Source organism: Quercus lobata, chromosome 12 (genome assembly GCF_001633185.2).
Source record: "Quercus lobata isolate SW786 chromosome 12, ValleyOak3.0 Primary Assembly, whole genome shotgun sequence".
Lineage (NCBI taxonomy): Eukaryota > Viridiplantae > Streptophyta > Magnoliopsida > Fagales > Fagaceae > Quercus > Quercus lobata.
This window is the reverse complement of record NC_044915.1, coordinates 6,396,489-6,418,645: the sequence shown is the minus strand read 5'-3', so window position 1 is coordinate 6,418,645 and position 22,157 is coordinate 6,396,489. Positions and strand designations below refer to the sequence as shown.

Genomic DNA, 22,157 nt, shown 5'->3' with positions numbered 1-22,157 from the left:
CAGAACCATGAACTCTTCGTTGAAATCTTTCTTTCTTCTTTCTTTCTTTTTTTCTTTTTTTTGTTCTTCATTACAGAACCCATAAATAGTGCCGCCGCTGGTGACGGTGGAGATCGTCGCAGGTCCCATCTTTCTTTCTTTCTTTTTTTCTTCCTTTTCGCCTTTCTCATCTCAGACCCATAAAAAATAATAATAATAAATAATAAATAAATAAATCAACTATTAGGGCAACAAATTGGTTGTTGTGGGTTTGTGGTTTTGGGAGGAAATGGTGTGAGGCGGGTAGGCTAACAGGAATGCCTGACATGGTGCTCAGATATGGGTCCCACAAAAAGTAGAAAAATTGAGTGACGAAAAGTTGAAAACGTGCGCCAAACAGGTAGGGTGTAGGGAGTTGGGGTATTTTAAGTGATGAGTGATGAACGATAAGTGATAAGTGAAGAGTGACAAAAATTGAGTGAAGAGTGATGAGTGATGAAAAAAAAAAAAAAAAAAAAAAAAAAAAAACAGGCCCTAAACTTTGTACCCATAGATGAAACAAAATTACATTTCATTTGTATGATTTTTTGCTATAATACAAGGACACACCCAATTGCACACCTAAATTCATAACATACTTAAGTATAAGCTTGTATTTTGAGCACCAAAATTTTTCTCTAGCAAGTACATATTGTGGTCTTGTGTGTAAGTGACACTCAAGCATATTATAAAATTTGGTGTGTGAAATTAAGTGTGGGTTTGGGTATGTCTGTAGGCAAACTTTATTTTTATTTTTTTGGTCCACTCCTATAGTGTTACTATCCCTTCCCTCATAAAAGAGGATGTTATTGAAAAATTCATAGAACTTTTTACACCCATTCATGTATTTCATCTCACGTAATGTATGTTTGGTTGGTGTGATTTAGGGATATGGAAAGGGAAGAGGAAAATAACTATTTGGTTGAGAGGGAAAAATGGAAGAGGTTTTGATGGGTTTAGACTATTTTCTCTCTGGACCCGCCAAAAATCAATTTCTCAAATTTGGAGAAAAAAAAATGGGAGTAAAGAATGGTAGATGGAAATTGACCCATTTACATACTTTCCATCTTTACAATGTAAGCATATTAAATATATATATATATATATATATATATATTGATGATTCATAGAAAATCAGTAAGCTGAATGCTCTAGGCTTCAATGATCTAGTAATTGCTTGAAAGACCTGAAAAGAAAAACAAACTACCAAAGGTGACGGGGGCTAATCGGCCAAGAACCCTTTGGTGCTTAAGTTAGTTTCTCTCTTAAATTCTAGAGTTCCAACTTTTTGGGAATTGTCTTAAACTTACCTTCATTTATTATGAATTAGTGTTTATATAGTGTGCTCTTGAAGTGGTTTCTTATCTTGTAACTTCCCCTATATGTAAGGAGGTTAGAAGGTTCAAGGTTAACTTCCACAGCCGCCATAGGAGTTAGAATATTTTTTCTATAACTACCGTTGGAAATTAAGTATTAAGTAGGAAGTTATAGCGATGAACCATAATTTTACTCATGCCTTAAAATAATAACATGTGGTTCAATTTTACGGGCTCTTGTAGATAAATCTCCATGGAATTTTCCAAGTGTTGGGGGTCGTCCAGGCGCTTGCCTCATGGACAACCCATATGCCTTTGGACGACCATTTTGCTAGGTACAGCCATTCTTGCCTTCTCAACTCGGACGACCCTCATGGACAAATGGGAGTTGAATTTTCAGTTCACCATCAGTTGCCCCCCTATCCAAGGGTCGTCCAAAGCACTGTAAAATTTACAGTTGTTCTCTGGACATTCCTTTACATTGGTAGTTAAACAGCGTGCCACGTGTCATAACCTCATTGGTGATTGGTCGCATCGATTTACCTTTTCAAGGAATATGCCACATGTCGTTTTCTAGTTGATGTGTCATTTTAGATGCCAAAATTTACTGCCTATAAATAGCAAAATTCATCTCCTACCCTTAACATTTCTCAAATTATCTCCCTTTACATTCCTCGTCCAGTGCCTCATCTAGAAGTATTCCTACGTCCTTAGTCTTCCTTCGTCTAGAGCCAGGTACTCTCCTCATCCTTATTCTTAGGTTTTCCTTCAAATTTCAACATGTATGAAGTTGTCGTCTCTTTGTCTAGTAATAGTGTAGATAAAGCTATAGACGAGTACCATGACTCAACCAGTTATAGTGGTTCCAGTAGCAGTAACAGTAGTAGTAGTAGTAGTGGGAATACCACGGACGAGGAATACATCTCTGGTGTTCTTAGGGTTCCTCTAAAGGTTTTCCAGGAACATTTTAGGACGAGGGTAGCTTCTGGGTCTCGAGCTGGCACCTCGTCGAGTATTCCTTCGTCTCCCCCTTTAGATGAAGTAAAGACTATGTACAGTTATGCTGTAGGCATCCCTTCCAAAACAGATGAAAGAAGGCTTGCAGCATTTAGGAGTTAGTACCAAATCCCAGACAATCTTAACCCCAGGTTAGCCATCCGTGGAAAGTGGTGTTGCAACCCTCGTTTTGGGATAGGCGTCTATAAAGCTTATCTTTTGAAGGGACTTAAGTTACCCTTTAATGCTTTTGCTAGAGAATTACTCACTAGGCTAGATTTAGGAGTGTGTCAACTTAACCCCAACGTATGGAGATTGATCGTCTCTATGCAAGTTTTGTGAAGGGAGGTGTTTGAAGGGGATCATCCTCTCACTGTAGACGAGTTCCTCTTCTGCTACAAACCCTTAAAAATTAACCAATCCCTTGGCTTTTATCAATTCACAGCTAAGAGGAAAGATTGTAGATTAATCAAGTCCTTGGTAACGTCTGATGGAAACTGGAAGACAAAGTTTTTCTTCATCTCTGGTTTCTGGTTTGGGCACCTTATTGAGGTCGCAGGGATCCATTTGCCCCTTATACTGGAGAATTAGGGAACCTTCGTCCTGAAGATATATTTTGTTTTGTTTTGCTTTGTTTTTGTTTTTGTTTTTTTTTTTAAGTGTTTTTATCTTTTGCTTATAATCGTCTAACCTTTCTCTCTCTTTCTTTTTATAACTGTTAAACAACCCTCTTTAAGCAAATTCCACCGTGACCGCGTCCATAGAGCTTGTCTACACGCTGATAGGAGTTTCCATTCGTTGGTGACCTTTCAACGTCTTGCTACGTGGGAACTTGGTCCTGAGCCATCTGTTGAAGCTCTTGCTCATGAGCTCATTGTCCGTAGACGTGAGTTTTCTTTTTATTTAGAAACTACCTAAGTACTATTTGAGTTATACTATTTAGATAATACTTTATGCTTTTCTTTTAGGGATGGCAACCATGAAGGAGAATAAGGGAAAGGAGGTGGTGGATAATGCAACTAGGCTCGAGGCTCAATCCCAGCCTCATCCTTCTGTTGGTGACAAAAGAAAAACTTTACCCAAGATGCTGGACTTGGAAAACCTTCCCAGTCGTTGAGGGAAGAAGGTGAAGTATGGGTCGTCCAAGCCTAGGGTTGTCAAGCCTAGTCTTCCCACCTCTCAACTGTTTGTCCCAATTTTTGATGTTGACTCATCCATTCCCATTGAAGTCACTCCGGCCAAGACCACTGCTCCCACCTCGTCTCAACCTTCCCAAAGGGTTCCTATGAACCTTCTAGAAAATGAGGACTTGGCTTGGGAGAGGTTTGAGAAGGTTGTAACTAGTGAGGACATGCAGCGTGCTATGACATGTCCTTGAAAGAATTTAAGCATTCTGGTGTTCATGATCTTTTCAAGGTAATCACTTTTACCTCATCTTGTCATAGTAATATGTATATGTATATATATTTTTTAATAGAATTTTTTAATCACTTGTGTAGGCCATGTCAAAGTTCATAACTATGTCCAAGCAGGCCACGGAGATGGACAAGACGAGGATCCTACTTGAGACGAGGATCTAGGAGGTCAAGGATGACTGCAAAGGCTGGGCTGAGGTGGTAGCTAAGACTAAAGACGAGGCCAAGGAGCTGCAGAACTTGGTTGAAGAGCTAAGAGTTGATATTGTTGAGAAAGATACTCATTTTGACCACCTTCAAAAGAGGAATGACGAGTTGAGTACCCTTCTTAACAAGGAAAAAGAAGACGCAGTAGTGGAGTTCAGAGCATCTAAACAATTCACTGATTTGCTAAACACCAACTATGCTGCAGGCTTTGAAGATTTTCGCATGGACGCTATGGAAAACTTCCTTGAAGTTGACTTTAGCTCCATTAAGCTCAACCTTGGTGCTGCTATAAGTTCTTTCTTCTAGACGAGCTTTGAAGATATTAACATTGAAGATGATGCCACCACTCAGCCTACCCAAGACGTTGGAGATGACCCCCCACAGTGAAGATATAAAATTTTAGTCTTAGTTTCCCTTTGTCTTGTCTTTTCTTTTTCTTTTTTTTATGAGGTCCTTTGTTTAGGACCATTTGAAATCATTCAAGTACATTTCACTTGTTCATAATACATAGGACGAGCTTCCAAACAATTGCCTTTCAGGCTTTTATTTTATAAGGGTTTCTAGACAGTGGTCGTCTACCCTTTTCTAAACTTTGATGAATGAATGTTTATTTCCATCACTCTTTTATTTACTATTGAACATATTATTGTATGACCGAACTTTTTTTTTTATTATTATTCATATCATTCATTATATTGGTTTCAAGTGTGGTCTGTCTACTTATGAAGGCATTTGTCTCGTCCATGACAAGAATTTCCTCACGTTTAACATCTTCACCATTCTTTAAATTTTTGCAAGTATAACTCACCTACAAATGGCATTGGTTCTGCCAGCTTTAATCATCCAAAGACTTAATAGCTGGTTCTATTTTTGTTCATAAGACTCACCTTTTAGGCAAGACATCTCCAGCTTTTTACGCATCCAAAGATTGGATTGTTTTGGCTGGTTATACTTATCCCTAGACTCTAAATATTCTTACGCGCGCACATTTCCACGCCCATTAGTTGGACAAATATGATTCAGGTTTTACCTCATCCATTGTTTAAACGAATGTGCCTTTATTCTTTACTTTATCCCAATTTAAGGTAGAAATTCATACATCACATATATTGGAAATTCAAACTGTATATATGTAACATAAACATCGTCCACAAGCATGGCACATGCTTTAAAAGCCAGTACCTTAGGGAATTAAGAATACATATAGATCGTCTAGGACTTTGTCCATAGCACATAGTTTAAAAACTAGTACACCTTTAGGAGATTAAAATACAACACATAGTGCTAATAAAGAACACATGTAACAAAAAGCAAACACATGTAATAGAAAGCAACAAACTTTTTTTCGTCCAAAGTGACAACGTTTAGGATGATTTCGTCCATGATGCTCGTCCAGGCTAACTCTTTACTAATAATATCTTCTTAAATGCTCAACATTTCAGGAGTGCTCTAGCTTTCTCCTATCTAGGACTTCCAAGTAATACGACCCTTACCTTTTGCAATTAATAACCCTAGGGTCCTTCCCAATTAGGTCTCAATTTCCCATGAGCTGGATTTCTGGTTGTCAAGGAAACCTTTTTTAGAACAAGGTCTCCAATGTTGAAGAGCTTAGGTTTGACCATTGCATCATATTGTCGAGCCATGAGGTTTTTATACCTCGCAGTCCTTTGCTCTGTTTTCATCCTTACTTCGTCTATCAAATCAAGGTTGAGGAGAAGTTGCTCCTCGTTATCCTCATCCTAATACTTCATCACTCTATGGTTTGCCATGTGTATTTTTGCAGGTATCACTGCTTCACTTCCATAAACTAATTTGAAGGAAGTTTTCCCTGTGGATGTCCTCATAGTCGTCCTATAAGCCCATAAAACTCCTGGTAGCTCGTCTGGCCATATTCCTTTTGCCCTCTTAAGCCGAGTCTTAATGATTTTCAACAAGGATCGATTTTCCACTTCTGCTTGAACATTTGCTTGCAGGTGAGAGGGTGAGGAATAATGATTCTTGATTCCAAAGTTCTTGCAGAAGTCCCTGAAAAATGTGTTATGAAATTGCAGTCCATTGTCTGATATCTATACCCTAAGCACCCTAAACCTACATACAATGTTCTTCCATATGAAGTTCTTAACATTTTACTGTGTGAACTTTGCTAGGGGTTCTGCTTCCACCCACTTAATGAAGTAATCAATCCCTACTACTAAAAACTTCATATGCCTAGTTCCAAGTGGTAAAGAGCCCAAGATATCCAATCCTCATTGCGCAAAGGGCCATGGGGTCATCATCGAAGTGAGATATTTCGATGGCTACCTGGGGACGTTGCTGAAGCGTTGACATTGGTCACACACCTTAACATAAGCCTTTGCATCTACTTGAATAGTTGGCCAGTAGTAACCTGCACGGACGACTTTATGGACTAGTGCTCTTGCTCCTGAGTGGTTTTCACATGCTCCTTCATGAACTTCCCTCAACATATAGTTTGATTCGTCCGGAGCTAAGCACCTTAAGTAAGGCTGAGAGAAGCCCCTTTATATAGTACTTCGTCTATAAGGACACACTTGGCAATTTTGATCCTCAATCTTCTAGCCTCATCCTTGTCCTCTGAAAGCCTACCATCTTTGAGATAAATTAATATTGGAGTCATCTAATTTTCTTCACTTTCAACCTGTTGTATCTCTGGAAGATCTATGCTCCGCATGTATTGGACTTTGTCATACTCGTCCATGGCCCCTCCTGCCAAAACTGCTTTCGCCAAAACATTCACTTCCATGTTTTCCTCCCTTGGGAGCTAAACAAAACTGGTTTCTTTAAATTTTTTGACAAGCTGCCTCACCCTGCTTAGGTACTTCTTCATCCAATCTTCCTTAGCTTCACACATTCCATCCACTTGATTGATAATCAACTATGAATCCTCTTGGACGACTACTGACTCCGCCCCTAAAGACTTAGCCAATTCCAATCCTTTAAGGAAAGCTTCATATTCTGCTTCATTATTGGTGATTTGATATTGTAGATGGGCTGCATATTTCAACTTATAACGTGGACGAGCAATCCACATTAACGATCCACCTCTAAGCTTCGTCCACCCCGTTTTGCTCACCTTGGTTGGGAGTGAACTCTGCAATGAAATCCGCCAATACTTGAGATTTTATCACATTCCTTGGTTGATACCTGACATCAAACTCGCTGAGTTCTATGGCCGATTGGATTAGTCGTCCTGCGGCTTCTAATTTGTTCATTGCCTTCTTTAGTGGATGGTCTATCAAGATATTTATGACATGAGCTTGAAAGTAATGCCTTAACTTTTTAAAAGCCCTGACCAAAGCAAATGCTAGTTTTTCCATCATTGGGTATCATCCTTCTGCCCCTCTTAGCGCTTGGCTTATGTAATAAACCAACTTTTGTATCTTCCCTTCTTCTTTAATTAACATTGAGCTCACTGCATGCGGGGACACTGCTAAATACAAATATAATTCTTCACCTGGTATAGACGAGCTCAATAGAGGAGTTGCTGTGTGGTAGGCCTTGAGGTCTTGAAAGGCTTTTTAACACTCGCCCGTCCATTCAAATGCCTTCTTAAGAATCTTAAAAAATGGCAAGCACTTGTCAGTAGCTTTAGAGACAAACCCGTTAAAGGCAGCAACTTGTCCGGTGAGGGATTTAACTTCCTTGATGTTCCTTAGTGGTTCCATATTTAGTATTACCTAGATTTAATGGGGTTCGCCTCAATTCCCCTATGAGAAACCATGAACTCAAGAAACTTACCAAACGAGACTCCGAAAGCACACTTGCTTGGATTCAACTTCATGTTATATCGTCTAAGCGTATCAAAAGTCTCTTGAAGGTTGTCCAAATGCTTTTCTTCATCCAAACTCTTTACCAACATATCATCTACATAAACTTCCACATTCCATACAATCTATGGACGAAACATATGATTCACCAGCCTTTGATAAGTTGCCCCTGCATTCTTTAACCTGAAGGGCATCACCTTGTAACAAAACAGGCCTTGACTAGTGACGAATGATGTCTTCTCTTAATTCGCCTCGTCCATCCTTATCTGGTTATAACCTGAGAAGGCATCCATGAAACTTAGCAGCTTATGACCCGCTGTTAAGTCCACCAACTAATTAATACGCAGCAATGAATAGCTATCCTTAGGGCAAGCCTTATTTAAATCGGTGAAGTCCACGTACATCCTCCATTTTCCATTAGCCTTCTTGACCATCAACACATTAGCCAATCAGTTCGTGTAATAAACTTCCTAGATAAATTTTACTATAGTTAGCTTTTGAACTTCTTCTTTAATGGCATTATCTCATTCAGGGGCAAACGCTCTTTTCTTTTGATGCACGGGCTTGAAGGAATGATATATGTTTAGACGATGAGTGATAACACTAGGGTCGATACCTGACATGTTTTCATGACTCCATGCAAATACATCAACGCTCTTCTTTAAGAACTGAACAAGGTCTTGCTTCATCTTCCTTTCCATACTTGCTCCAACCCTTGTATACATCTCAGGGTTATTCTCGTCCAAAGGAATGTCTTCCAGCACTTCAGTGAGCTCTACAACAACTCTCCTCTCCTCAATGCTCATTGTGTGAACGTGCTCGTCCATAGCCAATATGGCCAAATAACACTCTGTTGCTACTAACTAATCTCCTTACACTTGCCCTATCCCATACCCTATAGGGAATTTGACTGATAGGTGATAAGCGGATGTTACCACCTTCCAACTGTTTAAAGTTGGTCTTCCAATGATAGCGTTGTATGACGATGAATAGTCCACAACAAGAAAGTTTACTTCTTTGGTTATCTATTGTGGATATGCTCCTACCACCACAAGTAACGTAATGGTACCCACGGCCTGCACTTTCATCCCTCTAAATCCTACCAAGGGTGAATTCATTGGACGAAGTTGATTTCGTCCAAGCCTCATTTGCTAGAAAACGGAGTAATATAAGATGTTTGTCAAACTCTCATTGTCCACCAACACCCTTCTGGTCATATAATCAACAATAAGCAAAGTAATGACGATCGCATCATCATGTGGGTGGTGAACCCTTTCAACATCCTCATCTGCGAACGTAATGGCTTACTTGTCCGTTACCCTCGTCCTTGGGGATCGTCCTGAAAGTTAGACATTTTGCACTACCTTCAGGTACGTCTTCCTTGACTTGGAAGATTGTCGTGTCAAGGTCCCTTCTATGATGACTCTTATTTCTCCAAGTGGGGGCCGTGACAGCTCTTCTAGCTTTCCCTTTAACTTCTCGTCTTTGTGATCTCGTCCAAGGAAATTTCTCAATTTTCCTTGCCTAGTGAAATTTTCTATTTGCTGCTTCAAATCAAAACACTCGTCCATGTCATGCCCATGGTTTCTGTGGAAGTGGAAATACTTGTTCCTATTGCGCTTGTTGGGATCTCCCTTCATTTTTTCTGGCCACTTCATGAAAGGATCATCCTTGATTTGCATAAGCACTTGTACAAGCAGCATGTTCAAGGGTGTGTATTGCTAACTTTGTGCTGAAGAGCTTGCCTTTTTATTGTCTTGATCTTTCTTCTCTCCTGTCCGTGCCTTCTTTGGACGAGGACCCTGCTCAGGATAGTGCGGGAGATCTGCTTCCATTCGCTTAGCTCTTTTCCTTTTCTTAGCTATAATTGCGTCTTCTACATTCATGAAGTTTAGGGCCGAATGGACTAGTTCAACCATGGTTTGAGATTCTTACTCATAAAGCTTATAGATGAATAAATCAGAGTTAACTTCATTATGGAAGGCCACCAATAACAACTTGTCGACCATCTCATCCACTGTTAGGGCTTCCCTGTTAAAACGAGTAATGAAGGATCGCAAGCTTTCATTTTCCCCTTGCTCTATGGTTAACAGGCTGGACGAGGAACGTTTATGCCTTTGTCCTCCGATAAAATTGTGGACAAACAGCTTACTCAATTCTTCGAAAGAATTCACAATATTTGAAGGTATCTTGTTGAACCATACTCATGTTGGCCCTTTGAGGGTAGTAGGGAAGACCCTGCACATAATCTCATCTGAAACCCCTTAAAGGTACATCGTAATCTTGAAAGTAGCAATATGATTAAAAGGGTTACGCATTCCATCATATAAGTCCAAGGAAGGCATCTTGAACTTAGGAGGCAAGGGATAACTGTTGATGGAAGCCATGAAAAGGGAGTCTGTTCCATGAACTAAATCATCTACGGGATTCACCCTTCTTATGTTTTCCCTCATTTCGTCGATGACCTTCCTCATCTGATCCATCTCCCTCTCCAAGTGTGGCACCCTTCGCGAAATAGTACCCTTTGACTAGTTTTCGAGCTCAGCATTTCCTCCTCTATCTTCTTAACTCTGGGCTTGTCTTTTCGCATATCTTTCATGGCGCTGCCTCCTTAGATTAATCTCCCTAGTCAACTCTTGATTCTGACGGGTTAATTCTGCCATGGCGGCTGCCATGGACTGTACATACTGGATGGAAGGCGGTTGCGTGACAAGCGCTGACTGTCGATCACGGTGGGGATTACTAGAGGCATCCCTACTCTCCTGGTGGCTCTTAATCTTGTTCGAACCATGCAGCCTTTTATCGAAGAAAGATAAACTGCAAAATACAAAAATAATCTTCCCCACAGATAGCACCAATTGATGATGCACAAAAAATCAATAGGCTGAATGTCCCAAACTTCAATAATCTATTAATTGCTTGAAAGACCTGAAAAGATAAACCAACGATCAAAGGAGACCGGGACTAACTGACCAAGAACCTTTCGATGCTTAAGTTAGTTTCTCTCTTAAATTCTGGAGTTCCAACGTTTTGGGAATTATCTCAAACTTACCTTCATTTATTGTGAATGAGTGTTTATATAGTGTGCTCTTAAAGTGGTTACTTGTCTTGTAACTTCCCCTATATTTAAGGAGGTCAGAGGGTTTAAGGTTAACTTCCACATCCCCTATAGGAGTTAGAATATTTTTTCTATAACTGTCATTGGAAGTTAAGTACTAAGTAGGAAGTTATAGCGATGAATCAAGATTTTACTCATGCCTTGAAATAATAACATGTGATTCAATTTTACTGGCTCTTGTAGATAAATCTCCATGAAATTTTCCAAGTGTTGGGGGTCGTCCAGGCACTTGCCTTATGGACGACCCATATGCCCTTGGACGACCGTTTTGCTAGGTACAACCATTCTTGCCTTCTTGGCTCGGACAACCCTCATGGATGAATGGGAGTTGAATTTTCAATTCACCATCATATATATATATATATATATATATAGTTGTGTTAGTTTACAAGTTTATAATAATTAGAAAAAAATTACTTCTTATAAACTATTATTAAAAAAAAAAATTTACGTCATAGGGGTATGAGAATAAATTTATACAAACTATATTTTTCATCATTTCATTTTTCTTCTCAATTAAACAAATGAATTCTTCATCCCTCTACTTTTCCATCCTCCCAATCAAACACACATAAGGAAAAAACCAAATTTTTTCTATTCCCCCACTTTTCTCTCCCTCCACTTTCCTATCCCTAACCAAACCAAGTCACTCCACCATAACACATGCAGAGGAAAGTCGGTGATTTTGTGGCTACATACTTGTGCATAAACTATTAGTTCAACGGATCCCAGATCTACTCGTTATAAGTTAGATTTTGTTAATAAGTTATTTATTGCATGAATTTAAATAAGGATAAGTAGTTCACAAATGACTTAATATACTGTTATATCATTTAAAATAAGCTATCATCACTTATTGGATTGGATGAGATTTTAAACTATGTATTAGTATGTACATCATTAGATTCATAAAGTAGTAAATCTCTACCATGAAATAGTCTATCTCCGTGTTGAGTCCTTTTCTATCGTCTTACCATGCATCAAGTTTTGAGAGGAAGTTTAATTTGGAATTCTTTAGTTGTCAAGTGTTTCGAGAAGGTTACAATTTTATTCCTTAAGAGAAAATATGATTTGTAATAGCAAACTTAAGCAATGTAAGGAAAGTAACATAAAAGACTTATAGCAAAATGTTGGAAATAGATTTAGAAGATTGAAGTGGTTGAAATAGAAAGGAAAGTAATAATAGTACACACACAAAAAAAAAAAAAAAAAAAAAAAGAGTAGTGTATATATATATATATATATATATATAAAAGAAGAACAGGTTGCACATATAATATATTGATAAAGATGGGGTTTAAGAGTCTTAACTTAGGTAAACTTTAGCGCTAGTGCTAGTAATGTGCTTCCTATGTGACTTCGAGACATTTTGATATAATCCTGATCTTTCATTTAGTGTGTTTTTTACGTCTGCAAGGGAACCAAACGTAGATCAAGATTCCAAAATGAGAACAATCACGTACTATAATTGGAGCTTGAAAATTTAGCTATGAATTACCAAACACTCAAATTAAATCTACAAAAATTATGAGAAGTTAGAGATCGTGATATTATAGGGGAAAAGTTTTTAAAAATGAGAGTGAGAGAGTAATGAAAAATTACAAAAATAAAATAAAAGGAGAAATTTTTTTTAAAAAAAATACTTATATTGATTAATAAAATGTATATTGATTTTCTTTTTTGAATAAAAAGTATATTGACATTACTCAACAAAACTCAAAATGACATAGTTTTGAATATCAAACGACATCATTTTAAGCTTAGGTATTTCTTAATGAACACATTAGAAAGAATGAGCATGGATGGTTGGGATCTCAATTAAAATGTTAGGTACCATTTTTTTTTTTTTTTGAGGACGCTTAAGTTAGGTACCAAATTTTGAAACCTTAAGAAATAAAAGCAAAATTATCCTAATCTTTTAAGTGCATTTAAATTACAATCTAGTCCAAATAAAAATGCAAAAAATATCAAATCGTAAAAATTAGACATGGTTAGACCCAACTCAATAACCCAAAGGAACCTGACTAAACCTGAAAATTTTCACCTGAAATTTTTTTTTTTTTTTTTTTTTTTTAAGAAAAAAGAGGTTGACCCATAATCCGACCCTTTTTTACGGGTCAATCTGACCTGACCCGACCCGACCTGTTTGACACGTCTAAAAATATAATCCATTTTGTCTACTATTCGTCCATTACACGCTGCAAAGCGTCAAGAGTCGAGACTCAAGAATTTTTTTCTTCTTGAAAAAAAAAAAAAAAAAAAAAAAACCTATAAATAAGCAGAGAGAGAGAGAGAGAGAGAGAGAGTCTGGAAATCAATCTGTGGAATTGTAATTGTGAGAGTAGTAGGAATTGAATTGGGTAAGTTAGTAGTGGATTCATATGATATGATATGATATAAAAATTATCAAGAAAGAAAGTGTAATATATATATATATATATAATCATAGCTTGGTAGCATGGAAGAGATCGTAGAAGAAGAAGAGGTCAATGTCAGCAAAGGAGGAGTGTTAATGCACAATAGCATTAACATTAACAACAATAACAATACAGTCGAAATCATTCTCCGAACCATTGGCCCCGCTCGCCCCTCTCGCCTCCGCGTCCCTTCTCCCATCAAAGTACGCTTCATTCCCCCCTTTTTTATTTCCCATCTCTATTTATTAACTTTCACAGTTTCAAGTTTTTCAATCTCAAATTTGCAAACTTTTTATACATATTAGGACTTGTATTGTATTATATAACAAATAGTTGTTGCAAGTTTTTTTTTTTCTTTTTTTGGGTGCCCATTTTGTTGAATTATTTATGCGTATTACTATAAGTTTGTTCTATCATGATTTTGCTAGAGACCCAATCCCCCAATTAGGTTTTCCTTGATAACCCAATTTGTATTTGTCATTGGTGTCTATTCTATTTCATTTGTACAAATCTTCTAGGAATTGATGAAGTTAGTTGTGCGAAATTCGTGGGGTTATCAACTTGTTTATAGTTTTTGATTGATGATTGTGTGCCATGTCAGAGACCTGGAGATGGTGGCTTGCACAAGCTGCGGTGATACCCTTTTTAGAATAAAATTAATGTCCTATTTCTTTCACGCCAAAGATTCCACATAACACACAATCAAACAGCTTGCCAAACTTTAGCAACCCTATGATGATGGAAGCATATCCTTGCCAACATTCTAGGAATCAGCTTCTTATTGCCAATTTATTTAAGCTAAAAAAGGATATGCTTAAGAATGAATGACATTCACCCTGAATTAGGACTGGTATGTAACAAAAGCTCTTGCAAGTTTGGTGCCCATTTTGTGGACTTACACGCATTATTTTTTTTTTTTGATAAATAAATATTGCATTAATTAAACACAAAAGGAGTGCCACCCATGTGCACTGGATCTATTATGGATATGTTTTGTGATCAATGTGCTAGAGCCAATCCTCCAAGTTTTTTTGCCCTGAGCATCTGTTGTAGTTCCCTGGTCTCACATCATTGGTGTCTATTCAGTTTCTTTTGTACATATGTTCTAGGAATGAAGTTACTCGTGTGAGAATGGGGCAGGGTTACAAACTTATTTAGAGGTTTTGAATCTCTTGATGAATGAGCTCTCTCTTAGTGGACTCTTTCTTTGATGAATGCTGGCAAGTATGGGATGATTGTGTGTGTTGGCCATGTCAAGAGACCTTGAAGGGGTCTGTAATTAGCTCTCCCCCCCCCCCCACTTTTTTTTTGTAAGTAATAAAACTTTTATTGAACAAAGACTACTTCGTGCAAAGAAAGGCACGAAGTGGCCTAAATAATTACAAAAAATAAAAAAGATTATGTACAAAACAATAGAGACTCAATAAACATTGAACAGGTAGAACCACAACCTTGCTCTCACAAGTTACAACCTTATCCATGGACTTTTAAGAACCACCACTGAAACATTGAACAGGTGGATCTCCTTGTTAAAGACCTGAAGATGGCTTGAAGAAGCTAGAGAGAAAAGACATGATAGGCTTGAACAAGCTGCGGTGAGAGCCTATCAGAACTTCAGTTAAGATCCAATGAATTTGCTGTTGGCTTTGTTCAAGCCTAGATTCATTGCCATTGACACCACCTTTTTCTTCTTCCTAATGACAAACCTCTAGGGCTTTGAAGGTATGGTATGATAAGCTATAGCTAGAGATAAATTCCCTTGGTTATGACAAACTTTGTAGCCTTCCTGTGATAGCAACTTAGTTCTCATCTTGTAGAATCATTTTTAATTTTTCCTTACATGATTGTAAGTGTCATTGCTTTTCTTTTTGATAAGTAATAATGCTTCATTCAAAAGACAGAAAAAGCAATACAATGAAACAAAGCACACAGGCAGTGTGCTATGTGTGCTAAGGATCCATCAAAAAGACAAACTAAGATGCATGGAAAGTACAACTATCTAGCAATTCAGGCAAAGAAGAAAAGGAAAATACTTCCAAAGCATTTTTCCACTAAAAAAGAGCCTGGAGTAAAGAAAATTTCAAGTCCTGAAACAATCTCTTACTCCCTTCAAAGGTCTGAGCATTCCTCTCCTGCCAGACTCCACATAATGCAATAAGGGATCATACTCCAAATCACCAAAAACTTATGCCTGCTGAATTTGCCCATCCAGCTAGCAAGAAGCTCCTTAACACTGCTGGGCATAACCCAATGAACCTCGAAAAGTGAGAGCACCATGTGCCACAACTCTCTAGCAACAGGGCAATGTAAAAGTAAATGATAAATAGTCTCCCCATCCCTCTTACACATGCAGTGCTAATCAATCACAACGACTCAGTGCTTTCACAAATTTTCAGTTAAAATTTTCCTCAATGCTGTGGTCCAGAGGGAAAAGCTGACCTTTGTTGGAACTTTGGGTTTCCACAAAGACTTACAAGGAAAAGACAGCTGAGTTGTAGAATGCACACCTTATAATAGGAGTTAACTTCAAAAATCCCCCATGAAGGAGGTTTCCAATATAGCTAGTCCACTCCACCCAGATTCAATGAAGTCAAATAAATCAGGTTCATAAAGGAGGGAACTGAATCTAATTCCCAATCTTGCACCAATCTATTAAAACTGACATATTGGTAACTTTCCCCTTAAAAAGATAGCAGCTCCACTATTGAAGCACCCTGATTATGAGTAAAACCATAAGTTCTAGGAAATTATCTTTCAGAGGAAGTCCTCCACACCACGGATCATGCCAGAACATAACAGAAGAGCCATCCCCCACCTTAAAGCTAACAAATCGATAAAAAGTGTCGCATCTCTTCCTGATACTCTTCCAAAGGCACACCCTATTTGACCCCTGCACACTGTTAGAGCACCATCTCCCCCACATACTGCCATACTTAATATCTACCACCCTTATCCTTGAGGGATACCTTTCCAATGCCTACCTCCATACTTAGTGTCTTTGTTTTTCTATGAGTAGTGTTGGTTCAATACACTCTTTGGTGAACTAAATTCTATTGCATATACCAATCTCCATTGAATATGATAAGTACATGGGGCTGCAGCCTGAAAGATTAGAAAATGATGCATAGAGTAGCAGTTGTATGAGTTATTTGTAACTCATTTCAACTTGTATCTCAAGGAATTTTTTTTTTTTTAACAATCAGTAGGGTCTTTCCAAATTATAAGAACTTAATTTTTCGCAATAGTTAAAGAGCTGCTTCTGTCTTTTTTCTTTTTTTCTTTGAGAGGGGGGGGGGGGGGCGATTGTTTCTAACATGCATTCGCATTTATTCATCTTTATTAGTTTATTTGACTGTGGTATGATTATAGATAGCACCCATAGTTTTTCTATGTTTGACTGTGCCTTGGATAAATAAAAAGTGGGTTGTAGTGTAGGGATGGATGTGGCATATAAGTTATATGATCATCTCATCTTAGAGCTTCATTTAGATAGGTTCTTCTCTTAAAACCTTTACTGTGCTTGTATAATTTTATTAAACTTCCACATATATCTTTATAGTTGACATAGGGTGTTTGGAATAAGTGATTTAACATCTTCTGCAAAATTTATAGTGGACATAAGATTATGCAAAGAAATACTTTTACTTTGTTGTTATGGAATTAATACATCTAGATTGTTGAAGACCACATTTGAGTGTGAATGGTAGTCCGAGTGGTTTCTTTAATAGTTCACAGGGTATGAGATGGAGAATCTTTATCCCCTCCCTAGTTCATTATTGTTATGGAGGCCCTTAGCTAGATGCTTGAGAGAGCTAAAACTGGTAACTTTGTTTCAGGTTTTTTGGTGGGTGGAAATTCTGTGGGTCAGTTAGAGATCTCTCGTCTCCTCTTCACAGATGATACTTTGTTTTTTTTGCGGAGAGGATCTAGAGCAAATTTGGCATTTGAAAGCAGTTTTGTCTAGTTTCAGATTATATCTGGTTTAAAATAAATTTGGGGAAATCTGAACTAGTTCTGTTTGAAGATGTACCCAATGTTGAAAGCTTTGGCTGGTATTTAAAGATGTAGAGTGGCATTTTTACCCGTGACTTATCTAGGTCTTCCCTTAGGTGCTACTTTCAAGGCAAAAGCTATATGGCTAGTGTGCTGGAGAAAATGGAGCAGTGGTTGGCTGGGTGGAAAGATTGTATCTTTCAAAGGGGGGCCGAATCACTTTACTAAAGAGTTACTTATCCAGTGTGCCTACTTTCTACTTATATCTATTTCCTGTTCTGGTGAGTGTTGTTACACATGTTGAAAAATAACAAAGGGATTTTCTATGGGGCGGATTAAGAGATGAGTTTAAGTATCACTTGGTCAAGTGGAAGACTGTTTGTATACTGGTTCAATATGGGGGGTTTGGGTGTGCGTAATCTGGTTCTATTTAATAATTCTTTGTTGGAGAAATGGTTGTGGAGATATGCTATGGAAAAGAGCCTTGTGGAGAGGGCGAATAGAGGGGTTGGTCTATGGAAATATATCAAGAAGGGGTGGGATAAGTTTTATCCTTTTATCATCTTTAAGGTGGGGGACAGTTCTTGTATTAAATTTTGGTGTGATCCTTGGTGTGAGGGACTTCCTTTGGAAAATAACTTCCCAAAAGTATACAACATTGCTAGTAACAAGGACGCCTCAATGGCTGAATTGTTATCATCCTCAGAGGCAAACTACCATTGGAATATCAATTTTATTCGACCGGTTCAAGATTGGGAATTAGAATCGGTTGCCTCCTTTAGGGATCTTATATATATTCTGGATCTTGGAGAAGGAATGGGGTGGATAAAATGTGTTGGAAACTCTCCTTGGGGTGTTTTCAATCTTCGTTCTTATTATAGGGCCTTACAACCTCCAAACTCCATTTCTTTTCCATGGAAACCTTTGTGGAAACCAAAAGTGCCTAGATAGGTTAGTTTCTTTATTTGGACAGTGGTGTGGCATTGGGGAAAATATTAACCACTAATAATTTGAGGAGGTGAAAAGTGGTGGTGGTGGATTGGTGTTGCATGTGCAAGAGGACTGGGAAGACCATTGATCACTTGCTCCTACACTGCCCAGTAGCTCAAGAGTTGTGGGATATGATGTGTTCACTATTTGGGGTTCATTGGGTCATGTGCAGGGTGTTGTGGAACTTATAGTAAGTTGGTCAAGCAAGTTTAACAGACTCAGAACTAAGGTGCTTTGGAGAATGATCCTTCATTGTCTTGTGTGGGTCATTTGGTGGGAAAGGAATGCACATTCCTTTGAAGGGAATGGAAGATTGATTCATGAGTTGAAGCTTCTCTTTTTTCAAATTTTGCTTGATTGGGCAAATGCTTCGGGTGTTTTTACTTTCATTTCTTTAGATGTACTTGATTTTTGTACTTTCATTGTCAGTTTTTATTTCTTTGTTGCCTTTTAGCACACTGCCTGTGTGCCTTATTTCCTCTGTATTTTCTTACATCTTTTTTCAATGATGTTTATTACTTTAAAAAAATTGAGTCAAATGATATCTGAGTTTTTTCTGTTAAATGTTGTGTATATCATCTAACTCCATCTACACAGTTGCAGAAAGACAAACTTTGTTTGCCTGGATTTCTGTTGAAAAGATCTTGAAGATGTTAGTCATTGGAAATTCTTATAATGTGTTGTATTGTTTATCATTATTAGGTATGTCATTTGAGAAAATTGATTGCTGAGAATGATCATCTACCAATTGAGAATTTGAGGCTTATTTTGCGAGGGAATGTATTGCATGACCGCCAAAATGGGGATGATGTCAGCCTACAACTCAATAGTGGTGGTATAGGTCTTTGTCTTAATATTGTTACCTTTCCTAATAATTTAATACCCTATAATTTTTTCCTTTTTGAAATAAAATGTAAACTGCCTTAGATTCTTTGGATCCTTGTGTGTGCAAAAATTATTTGGAATTTTCACAGTATTTTTGTTGATCATTTTACTGCTTTGGAGAAAGTAGAGTAAATTATGGAAATTGTGTTAATATTTATCTAAAGTTGGTCAACTAAACAAGACATAATAATATCAATATCTCATCACATTATATTTTTATAGGCAACACGTGATTAGCTTCCTAATATAGGTGGAAAAGGTAATTGAGATTAGCATACCTGCAAATATGAAGAAGTTACAATGTGTCATATCTTTTCACTTCTATGAAGCCTGTTAAATATGAATTGGCATTGATGGTTTGAAATTTGTATTATAGATGTTCAGTATTAGCTAGGATTCTCATTAGCGGTAGAAATGTGACCATGTCCATTCATAAGAAAATAAATAGTGCTGAGCCGTTATCTATCTGATACAATAGAAGAGACAATTTCTTTCACAATTTGCTGAGGTGGGATATTGTGATTGATGCACAATAAAAGTGGTGTCAATGATATCCCATGTGAAAGTGATGTTCCCAATCACAACTTGTTACCTCAGAAATTTGTGAAAAAAAGTCGTTTCGCCTTGTTCATTTAATAACAAAATTATCATTTTTGATGGACAAAAGTTAATAATGTTAATTTTCTTGTAAAATGAAAATATTCAAAACTTTAGGTTTCACAGAATAGGTCCGGCTTATTGTTAATTCTTTTAAGCAAAATTCATCATCTTGACATAACTTGTAAGCTGGAACTAGAAGTGGAGTCATATATGAATATGATCAATGATAGTTGAAAATCATTTTTTTGTTGGGTTCTTGAAGTTTTTGGTTTTAGGCTTGTTTGGTGAATAGCTTTTGATACATGAGCTTTTTTTTCATTCATTTTCTAGATTCCCTGATTGTTGCTGTCAAACCTAAGCCACCAGTGAAACATGTTCGTGATGGATTTGATGATGATGATGAAGAAGAAGATCTGGTACCCCTAAATTAGTGTTAACTTTAAAATGCACTTTTTTTTTATTGCTTGTGCTTCCTTAAAAATGAATTTAAGGCCACTTTTATATACAGTGTTTCTCAGTGTTTGCCTTTTCTCTTACTTTTCATTTTTATAGAAGTTTCAGCTCCCACAATCATCAAGCCGGTGGAAAAGAAGACTATACTCTTTTCTACACAATAAGTTGAAGCTTCCAGGTAATCATCTAGTTGGCTTACGTCCACGCTTCAAAATAATTTATTTGCTGATTGAGCTTTCTTTGATCTTTTGTGATAGATATCCTTTTGATGGCAATTTTCACTCTCAGTCTAAAGATGTGGGTTGTTATTATCTTGTGGTTTATCTTGGCACCAGTTGCCCATAGATGGGATCTTGGACCCCTATATGTAAGATTCCTCCTTTCAGTTGGTACCAGATTTTTTTAATTCATAGTATCTTGCAATTTTTTAGTAAATACCTTTTTCATGTGACCTTTGAAAGCTTAAATTGTGTAGAGAAAGCTTGTCTCGAGTGCATTTGAGGGGATGTAGCCATTAGCTTCTATGAAAGTTTTTCTTTTTATTCTTTTTTACCATAAAATAAATAAATAAAAAAAGAAGCTAAAGAAATTTATGGTTAAGCACAAAAGGGGTGACAATCTTACTACATGGAGATCATCTATGGAAATCATTTTCTCATCCGTGTTATGTGATATTACATCTTTAGAAATGAGTATAAAGAGATCTCCACATTGGCATCAATGTTGTTTTTATAATGGAAGAAATAGCCAGGCACATATTAGTAATCAAGGCCAGATGATAATGAGAACACAGATGACCTAAACTAGGGCATTGACATGTTCTTTTAAAGACTTTATATGAAAAATTCTTATATCTTTTTCTACCCCTTGTTTTTTGCTATGCATTCAGATACTTGGAACAGGTTTTGGTATCATTATCCTGAATCTTGGACAGAGGCAACCTGGTGACGTAAGGTATACACTGATACTGGCAATTATCTGCTCTTGATTTTAAAATCTCTGGTAATAATGAAATCTAAACTATAAAAATAATATAAATTATTCATTTGAATGACATTCACCATAACTTCAAAGAGTAATGTAAATAAAGTGTGCCTCTTTATTTATTTCCTTTTAAGATATGTACTCAAAAAAGAAATAAAGATAGTGAAAATCAATGTTCAATTGACCGATTACACTCAAAATATAAATTCTGACCACCATGTATGTCCTAAACCTTTGTCCAATGCTTTGAGATTCTCCTCTCTCCAGTCCATTTCTAATTTCTCATGGTGTTTTTGATGGTTGTGTTAGTTACTAGTCCTCTCTCTCTCTCTCATGTGTGTGTATGTCCATATGAATAAATTCTTTTGTCATCTTTTTACTTTTTCTAATTTTTTAATACTTTTCCAAGAAGAAATATGAGCATCTTGTTGAACATCATTATCACTAATTTAATATTTCAGGGACATCTTTTTTTCTTTTTTCTTTTTTGTCCAATACTCAATATGTCAAGGATATCATATAATTTGCTAGTTTAATATTTGCAGTGCATACTCGGTTTTTAATGAAGATTTTAGAGAACTGCCTGGGACACTTAATGCAGATCGTCTTGATAGAGACATACGAGCAGGTCAATTTTGAGCCTTTCACACCACATATATATGATCGTCCCAATGTATTAAGGACATATTGTAATGATGTGTATCAACAGAACTGCACAGAAGTATTGAATTCAAGCTGACAAATTGCAAACTTAAGTATATCATGAAAGTTTCTAATTTTTCCCAAGTATCTCCTCATCAACCACTAGCAACAGTTTACTTTTAAAAATAAATAAAAAAATCCCTACTAGCAGCAATAATGAAATTTTGAGTGTGGTATTATCCAAGGATGAGTGTTTAAGGTGAATTTGACCTTGTGTGTAATTAGAGTAATTGAACTTGAATTTGGACATGCAGTTGCTGCAGCTAAAACTGTGTTTT

At 37.1% G+C, this 22,157-nt stretch overlaps 1 protein-coding gene across 1 annotated transcript; it reads left to right on the top strand.

The window, feature by feature from the left end:
* The first annotated feature begins 13,080 nt into the window (after positions 1–13,080).
* Positions 13,081–21,978, top strand: LOC115969779. The gene is made up of 7 exons (XM_031089390.1): positions 13,081–13,475; positions 18,958–19,090; positions 20,071–20,156; positions 20,293–20,371; positions 20,451–20,560; positions 21,083–21,147; positions 21,723–21,978. The coding sequence occupies exons 1-7, from the start codon at positions 13,314–13,316 to the stop codon at positions 21,814–21,816; spliced, it is 729 nt and encodes a 242-aa protein (XP_030945250.1). The 5' UTR covers positions 13,081–13,313; the 3' UTR covers positions 21,817–21,978.
* The last annotated feature ends 179 nt before the right edge of the window (positions 21,979–22,157 follow it).

Coding starts and splice junctions, on each gene's coding strand:
- LOC115969779 (XM_031089390.1), top strand. CDS start 13,314: ATGGAAGAGATCGTAGAAGAAGAAGAGGTCAATGTCAGCAAAGGAGGA. Junction 13,476..18,957: donor GCGTCCCTTCTCCCATCAAA/GTACGCTTCATT, acceptor TATCATTATTAG/GTATGTCATTTGAGAAAATT. Junction 21,148..21,722: donor AGGCAACCTGGTGACGTAAG/GTATACACTGAT, acceptor TAATATTTGCAG/TGCATACTCGGTTTTTAATG.